An 18,657-nucleotide genomic window follows, 5' to 3' on the forward strand; every position below is an offset into this window, starting at 1 on the left:
ATCACCACACGTCCTGCAACACATCCCCAGTTTTGTTCCATTTGCATTTAATGGCACCGTGATGGCTGGCAGCATCCGCACGCCACTGGCTCTCGCTTGCTGGCGGAGGATGTGTGTCCCAGGGGAGCGTGCACTGGCAGGGAGTGGGGGGAAACAAGCAGGGAATTTATTTTGTTGTTTTTACCATTTGAGTAAAGCCGTTTTCTCCTCCGCACAGCTGAGGAAGTCAGAAACTTGTGGCAAAGGAGCCAGCAGCGAGCAGGATTTCTTTTGCTGTTCAATATTTATGCCTTTCCCCATTGCCCATATTCACAGGGTGTTTTGCTGGCCCATTCCCATCTCGTTTCTCAGGCTCCAGTGTCCCTTTGCCTGTCCTTTCCACTCCTGTATCTCTTGCAAAGCTAGAGAGAACCTGAAATCAGCCTACACCCCAGGCTGAGGTGGGGTACCGTGCTAAGTGCCGAGAGACCAACAAAAACACTGGGATGAAAGCAAATACCACATCGACATCCAAGCTGCAGGCTACAGCAAGGAACCTGGACCAGTGTTTCCATCCCTGTGCACCTTCATCGCTCACGTCCCTCCTTTTCACCCACAAGTGCTTTCTTTGTCCGAACCACAGTATTGCTTTTACACGACATGTGCTTGTTTTAGGATGTCTTTTAAGGAAATTCTCTGCAGAACTATCTATTAAATTTCTTTCCAATTCATGCTCGTTTTGGTATCAGAAGCATGTTATCATACACCAGATGGAGCTAAATAAAAATACCACATGAGTGCTGGAGTATACTGATGTGATAGATATATAATCATTAGGATGTGCTGTAAAGCTATTAAGGCTGCAAATCTGAAGTATCTATTATATTTTCTCTATTTCTATTTCTACAACATTTCTCACAGTATGGTGACAACCAGCAATGTTAGCATCCAAATACATCTTTTTAAGGCACACACAGACTGTAATATCTGCAGTATTTATCCTGGTGTGATTCAGTCTATCTGATTATAACAGAATTAAAGCAAAGCCCGCTCCCCACACGGGAGACAGCAGCGGCACCCAGGTCCGGATACACCGGACCTGGACTGATTCCTCCCGGCCGGCGAGTGCAGGAGCAGCAGAGCACCCGTGCTGTACGGATGGGCAGGGACAGAGGGACAGTGGCCAGGGCATCCAGGGACAACGTTTCTGACTGTGGAAGTGCCACCGCACACCGGCCAGAGGTTTGCAGAGAAACCAGCGTGGGGACACTGCTCCCTGCTTGCAGGCAGCAGGAAGACAAGCTCCAGCTGCTGCCTTGCATGGGACGCCAGCGGCTGCTCATGGCTTCCTCGGGGTCGTACGGCCCCGTTGCCCCGGCACGGGGAGCCTCAGCGGGAGGTGAGCGGAGACGAGGAGGAAGGAGCGTGTCTGAGCCAGCATGGGGGAAGGAGCTACCTGTCTCCGGCAGGTCCTCTGGAAAGACATCCCTGAAACATCTCTCCTCTCCTGCGTTTTCGCCTCTAGTGTCCCTTAAATTAAGGGACCAACCCCCCCAAGCTTGCTCCCAATGAGCAGAGACAGCAGCGGGGTGCTCAGGGGAATGAGCTGCCAAAAATATTTACCCGGCTTCTCCGGAGACACGGCAGCTGGCAGGGAATGCCCCGACTGAGGCGTCAGCTCCAGAGCATCCATACAACGTGCTTCGGTGGAAACCCACCCACTGCTCGTGCTTCTCCTCTGCTCCCATTCCGCTCAAGGCAGCTCACCCCACGGGCCCTGGTGACATGCAGCAGGTGAAAGGCACGGCCACGGCCACGGCCACGGCCACCGCCCCGTCCCGCACACCCGTCCCGTGCAGCCAAAAGCACCCAGGCTCGCACCGCCCCGTGCCAGAAATGCCATCGCCCGCTTTGCTTTGCTGTCCCTGTTCCCTGGCAGGAGGAAGCGGCTTCACAGCCCAGGTTGGTGCCAGGCACCAGCCCCAGGGCAGCCGCCCACCCTTTACCCATCGGCTTTTCCAATTGCCTGGGGGCTGTCGTGTTGGCGTTTCTCTCCTGAAACACTGGATTTTATAACTTCCCTGTCATCTACAGTGAGTGGGGTCTATTTTTAATTTCTCTTTATGTCATTCAAATAAAAATATGCCACCTTCCCAAAAAAAAAGAGAATGAAAAAAGACACAGAAAGCCACCTTAGGAGCACTGTACCAGCACCATGCAGCACAGCAGCCGGTGTGTTCACCCTGAACGATACGCACGGGACATGCAGGTGATGCCCTGGGGTGCACATGGTCCCACTGCCCAGGTGCCTGTGCCCCCACCACCCACACAGCCTCCCCAGGACCTCAGCAAATGTCGTTTTGGAGATATTTTGACCAGTTCATCCAGTCCTTCCCACTTTCCTGAATTGTTTTTCTCCATCTGCACAGGTGGAACCACCACAGCCAAGCCCCTGCAGCCACAGTGGCTGTGCGGGGAGGGTGTGTTGATGCCCGAGAGCTGCTTGGCTTTGGGCTGCCATTGCCAGCCCAGTCCGTCCCCCTCCGCAATTGCTGCAACCCCACCGAGGCTGCTGCCGAGCCCCGGGGTCCTGCCCACGCAGCAGTGGGGTCCCATCCCCGCCTTTCCCAGATGGACGGATCCACAGCTGAGCCCCAGGGTGGCCACCGTGCAGGACGGGAGATGGAAGCACATGTGAGCTGTGGTCACGCCTTTCTGGCTGCGATAGGAAACAACCGACCAGCAACCACCGCTGACGCAGCAGCTCCAGCCGCTTCGGTGACCCAAGACGTGGCAGGGCCAGACTCAGCCCAAGGCACAGACACCCATCCTCTGTCCCCTGTGCTCCCCCCGCCTGGGTCGATGGAAAGCGGGACGAGCGGGTGGCTGCCGTAGGGGACGGGCACGCAGGGAAGCAGCGCAGATGGAGCTGGGGTTGCAGGGCTGCAGACATCATTCCTCAGGAGCTTTCCCAACACCTTCATGCCAGGCAGCCTTTCCCAGACACAAAGCAGAACTGCACAACCCAATGATTCCCCTTCCCCCTACACGGCCCTCCTGTATTTGAGCTAAAACTAAAGCATAAGGCTTTCCTTTGATTTTCAGTTTTCTAATAACTTGAAGCACAGCACTGAACAGTGGCTCCCCCAAGACTGGGCTTCACCGTGCGAGGTACTTTCAGGGAGACACAGCCTTTCCCAAACAAGACCACAGCACGACTCAGGTAGGAAGACAAAGATGAGAACAAACGAACAAATCATAATCTTGTGTTATGTCCCATCAGCTGCTTTTTGCTAACCCTACCATCGGGGCTGCAATGGGAGCACAGTGACAGTTTCCAAAGCCCACCTGAACCCACCCGCCCACCTCTCTGCTCACATTAATAACTGGCCATAATTAGTTTGCAAACGGCCCCTGCTCTAACTCACACGCTTGACCTCCTCCCCTCCTCACACACAATAATCTCAAACTATTTCATGATTCCCTGAGATAGTTTATTTTATTTGACTCCCCAGTTCAGCCCCGCTGTTACCACATTAACGCAAGACGAGAGCTCCCCGTTTCTTCTGGCCCACTGCTCTGAGCTGCTAAGTAACAATTTTTAGCAAAGTAAAGCAATATGTCACAATTTGATTAAAATGACAAAGGGATGGTAGAAATTCTGTGATTCCCTCAGTGATTTTTTCCTTTGGTCTAGGCAAGGGATGAGCACATTCCTCTGCATCATCAGGGCCAGGGATGCAGGAAAGCCTTCGTGTGAGCGGGGCTGACGGTGGCCCTTGGTTTCCCCGGGGAGAAGCTCTTCGAGCACGCTGCTCTGCACCCCAAACCCCTCCTGGGTTGTAGTGGGGATCCCCCAGTCCCACGGGAAATCCCCCAGGCCTTTTCCCACAGGTGGGAGATAACGTGCTGGGGAAGGAGTGCTGACACTGCCTATTCTGGAAGGAGCAGTTGGAGGGGTTTTTCCTACCTGTTTAATTAAACATGTTAAGAAACTGCAAGGGGGAGTTTATTGGATTTTTTTTTCCCCTTTCAATGCACTGGAGCTCATTAAAAAATAAAGGGGGGGGGATATGTTTGCTGCAAACACAGCTGTCAAATAAGTCTTAATTTAAATAATTAAACAGGCAGCATTTATTTTTCGTGTTGTTTTTATTTTCCTACCAGCTTCCTTGTCAGTTTATCTCAGATTTAACGTGCTTTGCAGCAGTGGGGTGGGTGCATGCCTGTGCGATGCCATGGGCTCTGGGCCCTGAAAGATGCTCCAGGAGGTCAGCACGTCTGGCCAAGACCCATCGGGATGGTCCCATCCCACCTTTCTCGGATGATGTTTCTGCCCTGGTAGGACACAACGTCCCCCCTCACTGCGGGTCTGCAAGGGCTGTGTTGAACTAAGCAGCCGTCCCTTTCCCTGCAACTGAAGCCAAACCTCCAGAGTTTGTATTTTCAGTTTTTAAAGAGCTTTGGGATACATTAGACACGATAAAAATTTTATAAGGGAAACATTATACACTTTTATAGGTATAACCCTCATGTTTCAGGATAAAAAGCACCTTCTAACTGCCTGGGGTGAGTGGGAAACTCCTCCACTGGGTGCATTAGAGCCTAATTGTTTGATACGGATGTTATGTGTTGCCCTGTAGGTTTTTACTAAAACTTTCCTGAACACACACACAAAAAAAAGTCCGATTTTTCATACTTCTGACTCCTGCCTCAGCTGCCACTGCCCGGGGAACACGGCTCTGGAAACGCACCTCCTGACAGCTTCACCTTCGTCCCCATGCTCGTCCCCACAGCCACATTATCCCTCATCAGTCTTCATCACGGGAGCTGGCAGGTTGTGCCTGTGTAGCTCTGGTGGCCCAAGCATGTCATAAGCCACTCCAAGAGCCCTAGAAGCAGCAGACAAGCAATTCTCAGAAAACCCTAGTTATTTTAGCAACAGGTCCTTACTAAAAGCATCCAACGGATGAGAAATGTGTGGTATGGAGGTGGCCAGTGCCCATCCCAGGCACTGGCCTGGGACAGAGTCCTCAAACCCTCGCTGACCACCAAGATCTCCCCTCCTGCAGTGCTTCTGCTGAGCCGGGCTGATGTTTAGCAGCTACGTGGAAGGGTGCCAACGAGCTGCTCCCGCAGCAAATGGCACAGCCCTGGGACTTTGGGAGCATTCCCCCAGTGGATCTTTGGAGATCAGCTCCCACGGAGACCTCCAGGGAGGGACCCAAAGCAAACAGGCAGGGCTGCCCCTGGACCCTCACCCATGGGCGCAAGCCCTGCTCTCCTCTGCCTGCCCGCAGCAGGGGGGAGAGCCGTCAACAGTTCCCTCTCCAGTGACATACAGAGCCAACAGGGTTTTTTTTTTTTTCCCTTTGGACCATTTCCACTTCCAAAATACATTTCCTCCTCTCTGATGCATGAGCAGCCTCTTCCTTTAAAGAGGTGATTTCTTTAATCCTCATCCTCTGACACAGGTGACCCTGCTGCAGCAGCTGCCCTCAGTGCTGGGGCAGGTCCTGTCCCATCGCCTTTGCTCTCCCTGGCCTCGTGCCCCACAGAGCCTGGTCTGGTTCTGCTCAGCATGGGACAACGCCGACTGGGACAGCGTGACGCTCCTGGTTCATGATCCTTGGTGTTGACCCAAGTCAAGGGCTTCCCCCAGCATCAGCATGAAGCAAAGCAAGTACTAAAAGCAGAAGACAGGCTGAAGGCAAGGCACTGTCACTTGTCTTTCCCCAGTGGAAAGGGTTTTATAACAACACATTGAACTCCTATGGGAAAATAAACTCTTTCGGCATCAACTTCATGAAATGAATGTCTCCGACCTCATGGGACAAGAGACGTGGACTCAGCTCAGGGCAGGCGTCAGCATCAGCTCCAGCAGACTGAAGGTGATCACCCGCTCATGAGCCTGGGAAAGGGACAGGGCACTCGCTTGGAGATGGTGGGACCAGGAGCCGAGGAGGGGCTCAGATGGGGTAGCCCATCCTCCACATTCCAAGCAGGCAGCATCCCCCCTGCAGCGAGATGTGTCCCCTCCCACTCCGCAGATAAACCCCTCTGCCAGCCCTGCTAAAGCATAGCATGTTTTTCCTATTAGCAAATGCAGTCAACTAGCATGTTTACATTTGAGTTGTGAACGGTGTCACATCCCCTAAGTGTCTTAAAGTAATACTTGATGATATTCTCTCCTTCAGTAAACATATTGATTAGATTACAAATAAGATTACCACTAAACACAGCCCTTCATAGAGAGCGAGGCAGCACCTCTGCTTCCTCCTGTCAAGTAGGTTCGAGTTCATTTGTTATAGAAGTTCTTGATTATTGCGATTTAATGCAACTCTGCTCTTCCTCCCCCCCAGGGACACCAAATAATTAGCAGCTGCATTTTGGGGTGATTATAACACACCTTGGGGGTGTTTATGAGGCAAAGAAGTAAAGAGCAAAGGACTTAACAACCTAGAAAAGGCAGCGATTCCCTGACCGTGCTGCCCGTGGGGCAGTTTGGAATCTATGCGGTGGTCAGGGCCGGGACACTACAGTGCTGGCAGCTGGGGCCGAGCCAGCCCCCGAGCCATGGGGTGACATTAGAGTATGGTTTTGGGAGTGTCTCAGAGGTCTGCAGTGACCTGGGCACCCAGAGAGATGGGAGAAGGGGCAGGCTCGACCCTCAGCTTGCTGCCAGTGGCATGGATGGATGGGATCAAAGCAGGGTCACCCCACTGCTGTCCCCACAGCTGGCCCTGCGCTCACCTCTCCCTAACACGGCATCCCCCAGCGACAGATGAGGGAAAAAAAGCCCACTGCTCCTCAGCTCAGCACAGATTAACGGGGATTTAGGACCAAGAGCCACTGGGAGCCTGGCTGAAACCCGGGCAGCAGGGAAACCCACACCAACCCACTCCTCCATGCACAGCAGTTGTCCTGCAAAGGCACGAGAAGCAGCAGTGAAGCTAATCGGGAGAAGAACCAGGACAGACCCTGCTCCGCAGCGGTGCCCTCCCCGCTCTCACCGCCTGACAGCCCTGCCAAAGCACATTCCTGAGATATTTGGGATTTTCTACCTCCAGCAGCTACAGCTGCCTGTGTCAGCTTACCTCAACCCTCTTCAAACACATCTCATATCGAGCCTTATAGATTTGTAACTTGTAGAAATTGCAGCACTTGAAAGAAGGGGGGAAATTAAGAGGCAGTGGTTAAAATGTTGATTCTGTGTATACCGTGCTTTTTGACACTGATTTTCTTACATCTTGCCATCACCAGAAGTTCCCTTTGAACGTCTGTGTCCTGTTTTGTAAATGTTTCTAATCGGCAGCTCGCTTTCTTCTGCGCCTCGACTAATTCCCCTGGCTTGTACCTGCCTTTGCACTTGTAAGCTCACAGACATCTGCGACGCCGGGTGACTGTGCCCTCCAAAAAGACTTAAATACATAAATAAATAGTCTGGGGCACCTGTCCTGATCAAAGTCTGCTGAAACACACAGGGTTGCCCTTGTTTCTTTATTTATTTTTTTTTTTTTTTTAATTGGAGGTTTGGTTTTTTTCCTACCACATCAACTAAGCTACATCCCCTTTCTCCCCTTCCCACTTTCTATTATTTACCACTCAGCAAATGAATAATTTATACTTTGCATTAAGCAGAAAAGCATTCCCCCCACCACAGCCCGTGATTTCAGCAGGACTGTATTTCACCGAGGAGGGATGGAGGACTCGGTGGCGGCGTAGCCGGGCTCAGAGCACCATCTGCCGCCCGCCGAGACGAGCCGGCTCCCGGCCTTCCCCAGCGCAGGGGACAAAGGGCCAGGGCACCTTATTAATGACATAACAGCAATGACGGAGCATTTCCCAGCCAAGGGTTTCCGTGTGCTCCCTCAGCAGGAATTCAGCTGAGGCAGGAATGGGATGCAGCATTAACCCCCTCAACGGGTGAAGGCACGGGACAGCGAGGACCAGCTGCTGCCATGACCCTCCCTGCTTTTTTTATGGTTTGGTTTGTTTTTTTCCCAGAAATCCTTATTTTCTTCTCCCTCAACCACAGGGCACTGAAACCCCAGCGCTGACCTCTCTACTTTCTCCCACCCAACTCTCCACTGACCCGTTTTCTGCCATTAAACTCTTGCTGAGTGTTGAACTACTTTGTCAACACTTTGATCCCCCCCCAGCTTCTCACACTTCCTCCCCCCACCACCTTTCCAAATCCAGCCACAAAATATTCTACAACAGAAATGTTCAGTGGACACAGGGGAAAAAAAAAAAAAAAACCACAGTAGTTTTCCTTGAAGTAGCTATTAGCATCCTCATCCTCAGAGTGAGCATCCCATTGCACATCTTTCACGCACAAGATGGAACATCTGAGAGGCTCCTTGCTGCACAATTACAAAACGATTCCATCTTACGCCTCTAAGCAGCTTTGGGTGACAACTTACATTCCCTGATTCTGCAAAATCAGCTTTAGGCAGGACCAGAGATACAGGAGACCTGCTGGGTCACAGAGCTGGCCCTGCTGCGGGGAGAAGGGAGCTTCCCTGCAGAGACTTTTAGATACACATGTGTGTGTATTTATATATACATATATATATAAACTCTCTATATAAACATATATATACATATATTATGTGTCTATATATATGCGTGTGCACGTAAATAAATAAAGCAGGCTGGGAGCAGGGGCAGCTGCAAGCCCGGCTGTGGGCAGTGGCTCGGTGCAGCCCATGCCATAAGGAGCCCAGGGTCACGCAGCATCCCCCGACCTTCCTCCACACTGGCAAAGCAACTTCATAAACTCACAGAAGAATCCGTCCAAGCCTATAAAATCCCCAAGACAGCAGTTCACATCTCAGGGATGTGATGCTGGCACTGGGGGGGGCGAGCCCTCCCTCCTCACCTCCTCTCCTCACCTCCTCCACAGCGGCTCTCGCCCATCACATGCAACCCTTCCCCACGCTCCCTGCCTCCTTCCGTTGCCAAGGAGATGGGAGATGCTCACACAGACCTGCTTTGTTGTGTAGGTACCAGGTACCTGGTTTAGCTATTTTTAAAAATGTATTTATTTTTTAAATTTACAGGCAGCCTCAGGCACGTTCCCGTGGGGTGAAGCCACTCAGAGCTTCCAGCTCACCCATCCCCATGCGCTGCCTCCCATCTCAGCTGTCCCGTCTGCTGATGGGGGTACCAGGCTGGGGAGAGGGGGAGGTCTCTCATTCCCTCCTCCCCAGCCACCAGCTCCTGCTCTCACCCCTACCCACACGAGCTCTCGGGCATTCTGCAATCGGGGAACTGAGGAGTTTGGGGGCGTTTTGCTGGGTTCAAGCTGCAGCACAACTGGCCTTGGAGGGACAGGAGGGAGAGACCTCCGCTGGGATTTGGGGGAGGAGAGCAGCTAGATGGGAACGGTGCTCACCTCCACCAGCACTCGCAGCTCTGCCAACACAACTATTTTAGGGCTGTGCTTTGAAGAGGGACCCTGAAATACCTGCATCAGGAATAAGCATACACACAAAAACCATATTCCCACCATTCAAGAAGAGTAAGAAGGACAAAGAAAAGCTACTTTATGAAGGGAAAAAAACCCACAACATCAAATCACACACCACTGCTGTGCATCAGTATGAAATGAGTGAGAACATCTAATTGTTTTTTTAGGCACTTAACAGCTCTTATTTCTCAAATAAGAATGATCAATCCCACTAACTCCACCTCTAGGTGAAGGGCCTTACCCACGACTTACCCAGAGTTTTCCCTTGTCCCTCTCAAAGTGGAGTAAAGCTGCTAAATGGTGACATGCCTGAGATGACATTAGGATTTTCATTTTCTCTTAAAGAGGCTGTATCTAAACATCACCACGTTGGTCTCCTGGGGAATTAGATATATTGCTCTTCAAAGCCCAATCTGCAATAATTGGGCAACGCTCCAACGTGTTTGCTTGAAATTAGAGCACAAAATGCATCACAGTAAACTAGAAAGCACTTGCAACTTTTTTTTTGGCAACTTAATTTTGTTATTGGATTGAAAAGTACATAAGTGCTCAAGTAAAATCATATAGTACTTTTACCGTGCAGTAAAAGCGAGATTTGTTATGCATTTATTCAGTACTTCTACAGAAGCATGGTACATATCACAGACCAAATGCTGCTCGTGTTGTTTGTACAAGTCATCTATTGACTTCAGAACAGGGAAACTCCCAGGAGGAAACCAAACAGGGTGCAACCCAGCTCCTTACAGAAAATAACAATAAATAAGCCAAGCAGGAAAACAAAGGGAAAATATACCGTGTTTCACAACAAAAGCTATTTCTGAAGTAGCAGAACAAAAGTAAAATCAGGTAACAGCAATGAAGCGTGAAGCCTCCCCCCAGCGCGCCCAGAGCTCCCGCTCGCACTCCCACGTCTGCAGCAGCACAGAGCAAGTTTCTCTCAGGAGCCACAGGAATATGACTGAATTCCTAAAAGCAAGAACTTATTCCCTTTATCACAGCTCTGTATGTCATTGGGTAATAATAACAACAACGCACAAAATAAAGGAGTCCTGGCTTGCCCCTCTTGGTCTATGGTGCAAACCGTGCCCAGGATGGCGATGGGAGAGTTGAGAGAGCAGCTTTTGGCCATAGCGGCTTTGCAGGGGGAGGACAGATCTGTGCTATTAAAATGCAATTTGAAGCACAGTCCCAATTTGCAGCCTGCGGGATATTCTAACTGGGGGGACTTGGACACTCGCCTACAGAGGCGGCACGTGCTGGGCAAATTAAAGGCAGGTCAGCAAGGCAGAGCAGGCATTCATGTGCTGCCCTCCCTATTTATCCCTTCAACGAACAAGTATCTCCCAAATTTATCAGCCTGGCAACTTTCACAAACAGGGAAGCATCACTTGCCAAAAAATATCGCAAAATACTGAGAAGCCAGTCTTATACACAGAGCTGCTTGCATGACACTTCCAAAAATCTGAAGATTAGGATCGACCTGTACTACCTAAACCTTTTCCTCTCCGCACTTTATACTGTATTTTAATACAGTAGGTTGACCTGCACTTGCCTAAAGCACTGATGTGTAAAAATCCTTGCACAAACACTGGAAGTATTTAAAGAAGGGACCCCTCCCAACTTGGACTCACAAGCATAAGGGTTTGCACGCTTACCTGGCCACATGGGTCTACGTACACGCTCCAGGGAAACACTACTGCTGAAATTGTCACTACGGTTGTGTACCCAACCAAGCCGCTGTCCCACCTGACTTACCCCCAGAAGTTAAGACTCTTCTCTGCAGATGGACAAATAACTGTAAACATAAGAAAATGGTTAAAGTTATCATTGCATTAGACTTCTTATACCATTAGTTGTAATTTAGACAATCTCAAAAATATGGGGAAACTTCTTGGATCACATCAAAATCTCCAGTAAAATCTTAATTACTGTGAATTAGATGGCATCTAACAGAGCATTCATGCGTGCATCTCTCACTATATGTTTTCAGGGAACCTATTGAAATATCTCTAATTATATACCTGTGAAATATGAAAATCAGCCTGAATTGAGTGCCTTATTATATCCTATTTGTTCTGCTGAATTTTTGTGCTAGAAGAAGAATGATATCCATAGTTCAGGAACATTACAGCTATGAACTATCTAATCAAAGGTGTTAAAAAATATAGAGACATCAAGACTCCTGTAAAACAGGCTAGAGAGCCCGCCTCTAGGTCACACACACAAATGCCAGTAAACTTACAGGCAAGAGAGAAGCAACCTGTCCCTGACACGGGGCTGAACACGATAAAAAAGGGTATAATAAAACATCAGAGCCTCCCAGCTGTGGCAATCTTCAATGCACGCACCTCCAGTTTTGAGGGTGCTACAAAGAAGATGCACCACTCTTTGGGCAAAGACGGCGAAGGAAAGGGACAGTAAATTCCCTTTCACATTAGCCCTCGCTCTTTGGTGGAGCTGTGCAAGCTTAGGGGCCAGAAAACAATCAGAATTTCTCTCTTTACAGGTCACCAAGGCACGAGAAGTGCTGTTGTACACATGCATAGCCCTGTAAATGCCACCCCTCCTCAGTTATGACTTTGCTCTGGAATGTAAAGCTTCCGAGCTGCTTCAAAAATGGTTACCATTTTTACTATTAAAAAAAATAAAACCCACAAAGTCAACAACTGATCTGCCATGAAAACATCTCCTCAGAAGTATGCCAACGGCCACATGAGGCAGTGTTCACTCCAGCACCGGCAATAAAGTGCCAATATCCCAGTCAAAAATTACATGAGTTTGAACTATTGGAGGGAGGTGGATGCTACCAGCTTTTCAGATTAAAAGAACAGGAACTTTTAAAAGCTGAGAAAAATTACATGAAGGGCTGACTGTGCACTTAAACATCTTATTTCAAACAAAACCAAGAGCTATGGTCTTATAAAAGATCTCTCCCTTCTCCAAACTCCCTTGGCCTCCCCAGCCTATTTCTAAGCTACCACCTCTACTGAAGAGGGAGTGCAAAGAACAGCACACCCTGTAATAACTTTAATTTTTCAAACATGTCCTACCCCCAACTTGCTATTGGAAGCAACACCTGAAGGTCAGTTTCTTCCCAACTTACCTGCCACAGCATTGCTCGGTTGCTGGACAGCCAGTGGCGATTAACATTTACAACCAACACTTGTTACGATCAAAGGAAGGCTATGACAATGTTTTGGCCAAAAGTCAAAGTTGTTTCTTTCCACTTAATAACGTTACACAATTTGAAAGACAGTCTGGAGCTTACAAACAATTAAACTCTTCAAGTGTCATACATGGTGTCAGGTGAGTACATCGCTTCAGGAGCTAATTCGTTTTTTCAGAGAACTGGTCTCCTCATGTGGACTAAGTCAGTACCAGGCTGAGTGCCAGTTCAATAGTAGTGTGCTTGGTGCAGTAGCCTGTAGACACATTTGTCTGTATGCAAGAAATAACTATCAAATTAATGTGATTTTTCTATTAATCTAATAGCAGGATTAGGCCCTCACAATTGTGAATTATTATTTTTTAAGTTGCCCATGAGAGGGGAAATTTAAAACCAAACCAAAACAAAAGCTAAACATTCGGTACAAAGCATCAGAAATACACCTTCTCAGATTTTCACGTTAATAATCAAATGTGTCCCTGATTATATTATTTTATAGTTGTGCTTCAAATTCTGCGTTTTATGTCACACCTTCTTCTGAAAACCATCGCAGTTAATTGTGTTTGAGGGAGTAGGCTGCTCTCCAGGAGAGGGTGTTTTATTAAACCTTCACTAGACAAAACCAAAATACTTTTAAGATCTCTTCAGAAACTTTCCCTGCCTCAAAAACAAAACAAAACAAAACCCACTATCCATTGATCTTTGTCCAAGACCCCTAAGACAACAATGAAATTTCAAGATTCATAAAGTCACATACCTCCAAAACACTGACAAAACAAAACAATATAAAAAAAACCAAAGTGCATCTTTAGGAAACAGCATCCCCTCAAGCAGACTAATTTTTACTGTACCAAGAAAAATAAATCCAAGAGGAGAAAAGATTTAGAGAGAAAAATACATTAGCAAATACAGATAAATTTGTTTTTAATAAAGGAGTTAATTTTCTTTCAATCCTATATAAAACAATAGCAATTAAAAACTTCATTTCTGAAAGTAAAATATTTACATATGAACAAGTAACTGTGCAAAATTTACATGAAAAAAAATGGAAAGACAGGATTTCCTAAAAGACAAAATAAAAGGGGTGTAACAGTTGTCAGGTGTTGATAAAAATACTGATCAGCATTCAGTTTACACGCAAGAGAGTTAAATTCTACCATGAGAGTTCACACAAAGAAAGCCAAAGTATTTACAGTCATAAAAGTACTATCAATAGACAATTTAATACAATAACCTCTGAAAATATAAAGAACCAATTAGTATATTTGTAATAAAAAAATAGGTACAAAGAAGGGACTTTGCTCTGGACATCTTTAAAGTAGGCCCACAGCTTGCATACAGTCTTTTAGCAAAATAATTATAGTTTACATAGCCATTTTTATGTTATGTGCCAAAAATTATGTACAATTACTGACAAAATACACCAACCATTTTTCAACACTTGATTCACACTGAGAAACAGTCTTTTGATGATTCCTCTCAACTTTGATTTTATTTAATCTAAGCTTTCACTTTAGCTAAAAAACACAGTGCAAGTAAAATATATTTATGCTGAAAAGGTTTCTCTTTTTTTCCTTTTTTTCCTTTTTTAACTTTACAGCTTTACAAACTATAGCAAATAAAATGCATTTTTACAGATGCTGCTAAAACATTCAGAAGTAACCCTCCTTTATGGGATTTCAGGGCCTCTAATAAGCAATAATGTGATTAAAATTGAGGTTATGTTTAAAATTAACTGTGTATTCCTCTAGATTTTGAACATTTGGGGGAAAGATAAATATTCTTCAAAAATCAGTTTGCTTTGCTAACTGACTGTTTAAAAAAAGCTAAATGAAATGAGGTCATCTGCTGTAGACATATGCCTATATAATTGATTTAGTTGAATAAAACTGAACTAAAATGCACAATTAATGTCGAAACTGCTACAGGGCTGACAAAGGGTAGCTAGTTATTTGCTAAACGATTCCGTCAGTCTTTATATATGGCTTGTTTGGCAAGAAGGCCACTCAATCAAGAGATGAGTTAAAATTTAATTGTCCTTTTATAGTATCCACAGGCCTTGTAAGTATCCTCACTGTTACAGAAATGTATTTCTCTTATACTGAAGAGTTTGTTTATAAACAGGAATATAAAACTGTTCCATGTAAAGAGGTGGTTGTTTTTTAAACAATATCCCATTTGCTTGTTACAAAAAGGCGTAATTTGCAAATATATAAAAAAATGTCCTCAGGCGTCTCTCCGTCAAAAATACCTTGATCTTTTCCATTTTACTTAAGGAATGCTTTATATAGCAATAGTGAATGGCTTGTCTCTCGCTCATTTTCTAAACAAAATATGAGGTCCCTGAGGTTCACCCGCGTTATCCTTTGTCGCGTAAACTGTCTGGTTGTTCCAACTCCAGAGCTGCCTGGGACTGCTGCACTTGAACCAGATCCCTGGAAACGAGAAGAACAGATAAATCAGAACACGTCAGAGCACCACGGTATTCCAAAACTTCTCAGAGAAAACACGTGAGGTAAGAACTAAGTGACTATGTACAGGAAGCTATCAAACAGCATCGTGTATGCTACCAGATCAGAGATTTCTTTTTAATTCTTATTTATAAACAATAGTTGAACAATCAGAAGTTTTCAGTGACATTTGATATAGACAAAAAAAAAGCCCAAAGCATTGCTCTTATCTTTAGGAAGGCACCAATGATAGGCAATCCCAACAACCAAAAAACCAGAAGATGACAGCATTATTCACAACATCAGCATACAGATCCCAAAGGTAGCCCTGGAATTCTTGAAGAACTGGGGAGCAGTACTACCCCCTGGACCACGAGGTCTTGAATAATGTCCTAGATCCGCCCTGATCTTCATGGTAGGGTGCCATGAGCCCTCCTTTTGGTGACAACAGCTGTAACTAAGCTCAGGGTTATATTAAGAACTATCCTAGACACAGTCAGATATTTCTCTAATGATCCCTGAATTCTTCTCCATCATTCAGCAACACTTATCCCTGTGGTACACACTAGTAGTTTTCCACACAAACTGGCAAGATAAACAAGTAGTATAGTATTATATTTGTCACTTAAAAAAAAAAAAAAAAAACAAACCAAAAGAAAAAAAAATCATTCAATATCTTTAGAGATACCCACATCCTTCAGCTGTTTAGATGTACACTGCCCGGTAAGTGAGTTATAAAGCAAGTCTGCTGGGGCTAACTCCAATGCATTTTCACTTGCAGAAAACACAGTTCCAACAGGATACATACGATTAATGTAACTCTTCTGCAACCGTTATGCTTTCCTTTAGCAAGGAAATTCTGGAGTGCTTTAAAGTCATCATCCATCAGAATCAGCAGGAACACTATCCAGTAACAAGGTGCCTCTTCCAGTAAGGACTGGGATTTGATCACATCCTGTGCACATGCACCAGAAACACTTTTTCGGTAGCAAGAGGGGTGCAGTCTGGCTTGAGGCTGGCAGAAGGGCACGGTCCAGCCAGGACAGCTGAAGAGCGGCATGGCTCAGAAGAGCAGCAGCCAAAACCACTCTGAAGCAGCCACCCTGCTCCTCCCGGCCTGCGGCAGCAGTAAGGCACCGTCACCAGCAGATGGCACGCAGAGACTGAAAAGCCAACTTTCACCTCAAATTTTAAAGCTGGGAATCTTTTTGGCGGTTGCCCGTTGCTGATTACCTTGCTCTTTGTGTATTGATGTAAATAATGAAGGTGTTCTGAGTGATCGGGAACAGGTTATATTTCTGTGGCTTATCTATGGATTTGCTTTTTCCTTCAATTTCATTTACTAGAATAATGTTTTCTTTTCTTTTTTAATGGAACTTCAATACTTAGTAAGACCAGAAGGTCCAAACACACTCCGCTAGCAAATAAAGATTTATCTACCCGAGTTTGGAGAATTTTAAAAGACTGTTCTAAATAAGAATACCCCAGACTTGAGAAAAGCCAAAATTTAGAGTAGTGCAAAAGCCACGCGAATAAGCTGCTGACGCTCACACTAATACAGTCTTTGCATGTAAGAGTAGTATATTTGTGGTCAGTGTACATTATTAAGAAACCAATCTAAACCTGCGCTGGAAGTTACCATCTCTCAGTTAGCAGTATACTGTGCTCAGTGCAGGTGTTCTTGCTTTACCACACTGCTAACAGTGAAGTCAGACTTCTGTTTCTCAAGCAAGTTACCTGTTGAACCAGCAAGCATCAAATCATTGAAATCTGTAGTTAGAACAGTTTAAAGGCTGGATTTTCAACGGGACATTTTAAGGTACTCACACAACTTCGGTGCCTAATTTCCATCAACTTCAATGGAAATTAGGAGATGCAGGAGAGCACTGCATGTTAACTAAATTTTGTCACATACACACATATGACTACTAACAAGACAATAGAAAGAATGGTTGGAAGTGGTTTTAATTTTTGGGGTTTTTTTAAATATTCTTTAGTAGGAACTCAAGCCTGATTTTATTATGTAGACTATAATACTTTAAATCCAAAGGTAAAATTTCAGGAGTCTTTAAAGACACAAAACTGTTATTCCTGTAGGTATGGAATACGTGAAGCTTTTCGGTAACTTTCAATAAAACCACGTGGAAATAAACCTAAAACTGACAGCAACCTGTTTTGTTAATTTTGAAACAAAACAGTACAATTACTACTTAGAAGTGATTTTACATGTAATTAAGATTCAGCATTCCTAGACATCAAAAGCTTACAGTTACAAATCTGTGTCTAAGTAATGACAAACCTTATTTTCCACACTTCTTGTAATATGCCTTAACTACAAACTGCATACAAATGGTGACAAGTGGAGCTCAATTTAAAAATGTCAAGTGACACAGCAGCAAAAGCACAGCTGTGAGTCTATCAGATCAAAAGCAGCTGGTTCTTAATTAAACAGACAAAAAGATTAGATTTCCAGGGAACCTGTAGTTAATTGGTTAACCAGTAAGTGATTAATCTAGGATAACTAAATTAGTCAGATTTAGATGAAATACAAACAAGTGTTCACAGTAGACGTAAAATACATTCCATAACCTAAGTGACATTAACAGACTATTAACATTGCACAGTTGAGCATGCATAAGCAATGCCAACATTAAGGCTGCATGAGATACTTCAGCATATTCCTCAGACAACTTCATTTATATACATATCTATCTACGTAAAAGTTCCACATTCTGCAATTTTTATAATTTTAAACCACATTTATGAACCTTTAATACAGTAATTTAACTTATATAAAAATAAGTCTTATTATCAGTAACAGGCATTTTAGTAAATTTCAAAACTCAAAATTACTTTAAAAGATGCTCAAGAAGATTGATTTTTTTTTTAATAAGTAACATTTACTAGTATTCGGCTTGTTCTCTAACATTTTATATCAAGCACATGTAAATTATTGCTTCTAGTAATTCAGTATAAAACAAGGTGAATTATTTTGAAACAAGAGGCTTTTCTACAGTATAAATGCTTTAGCACTAAAAATTTGGAATGCTCAGGGGGTAATAAACAGAATTATTAAACTATTACTATCCTGTCACTTGCTATCAGACATAACTCTGCAGGGAAAAATCCTCAAATTATGAAGAGAGCTTTTGGCCCTGTAAGTGACAAGTTTCAAGAAGATTTTGTTCTTTTTAAACACTAGAGAAATCCCACATTGAATGTCTTCCATGCAGACAGAAATTTTGTATCATTTCATGTTTATTAACTTGTTTAGAAATACAGCAGATAGTCTACCAATCTACCTGAATTTAAATTAACATCAAACTAATCAGATACTGAGCATACTGATACTTAGTCTGGAGAGAAATTTTTAAAAGGCCAGATTAAACAGTAGAATGTATAAAGGATATGCAAGAACATCACAATCCAATGCAATTGGTCAAACTGATCTCCTGTAGAGATACTAAAACTAAGGCCAATCAACAGCTTAAGAAAGAAATTATGCAAGTTCCTATAACCTGAAGCTCCTGCTGTCAAATTTAGCAGTCATTGAATTCTACCACTGCACCCACCTCAGCGGCATTACT

General features: G+C 45.1%; 1 protein-coding gene across 1 annotated transcript in view; it reads right to left on the minus strand.

The window, feature by feature from the left end:
* Positions 1-14,638: 14,638 nt before the first annotated feature.
* The window catches only part of TAF4 (TATA-box binding protein associated factor 4), a 38,208-nt gene continuing 34,189 nt past the window's right edge, over positions 14,639-18,657 (minus strand). Inside the window, exon 16 of the mRNA XM_075517260.1 lies at positions 14,639-15,055. Coding sequence (XP_075373375.1) covers positions 14,888-15,055 — 168 coding nt within the window. The 3' untranslated portion in view covers positions 14,639-14,887. The remainder of the gene's footprint in view (positions 15,056-18,657) is intronic.

The sequence above is a fragment of the Mycteria americana genome, chromosome 14 (assembly GCF_035582795.1).
Source record: "Mycteria americana isolate JAX WOST 10 ecotype Jacksonville Zoo and Gardens chromosome 14, USCA_MyAme_1.0, whole genome shotgun sequence".
Lineage (NCBI taxonomy): Eukaryota > Metazoa > Chordata > Aves > Ciconiiformes > Ciconiidae > Mycteria > Mycteria americana.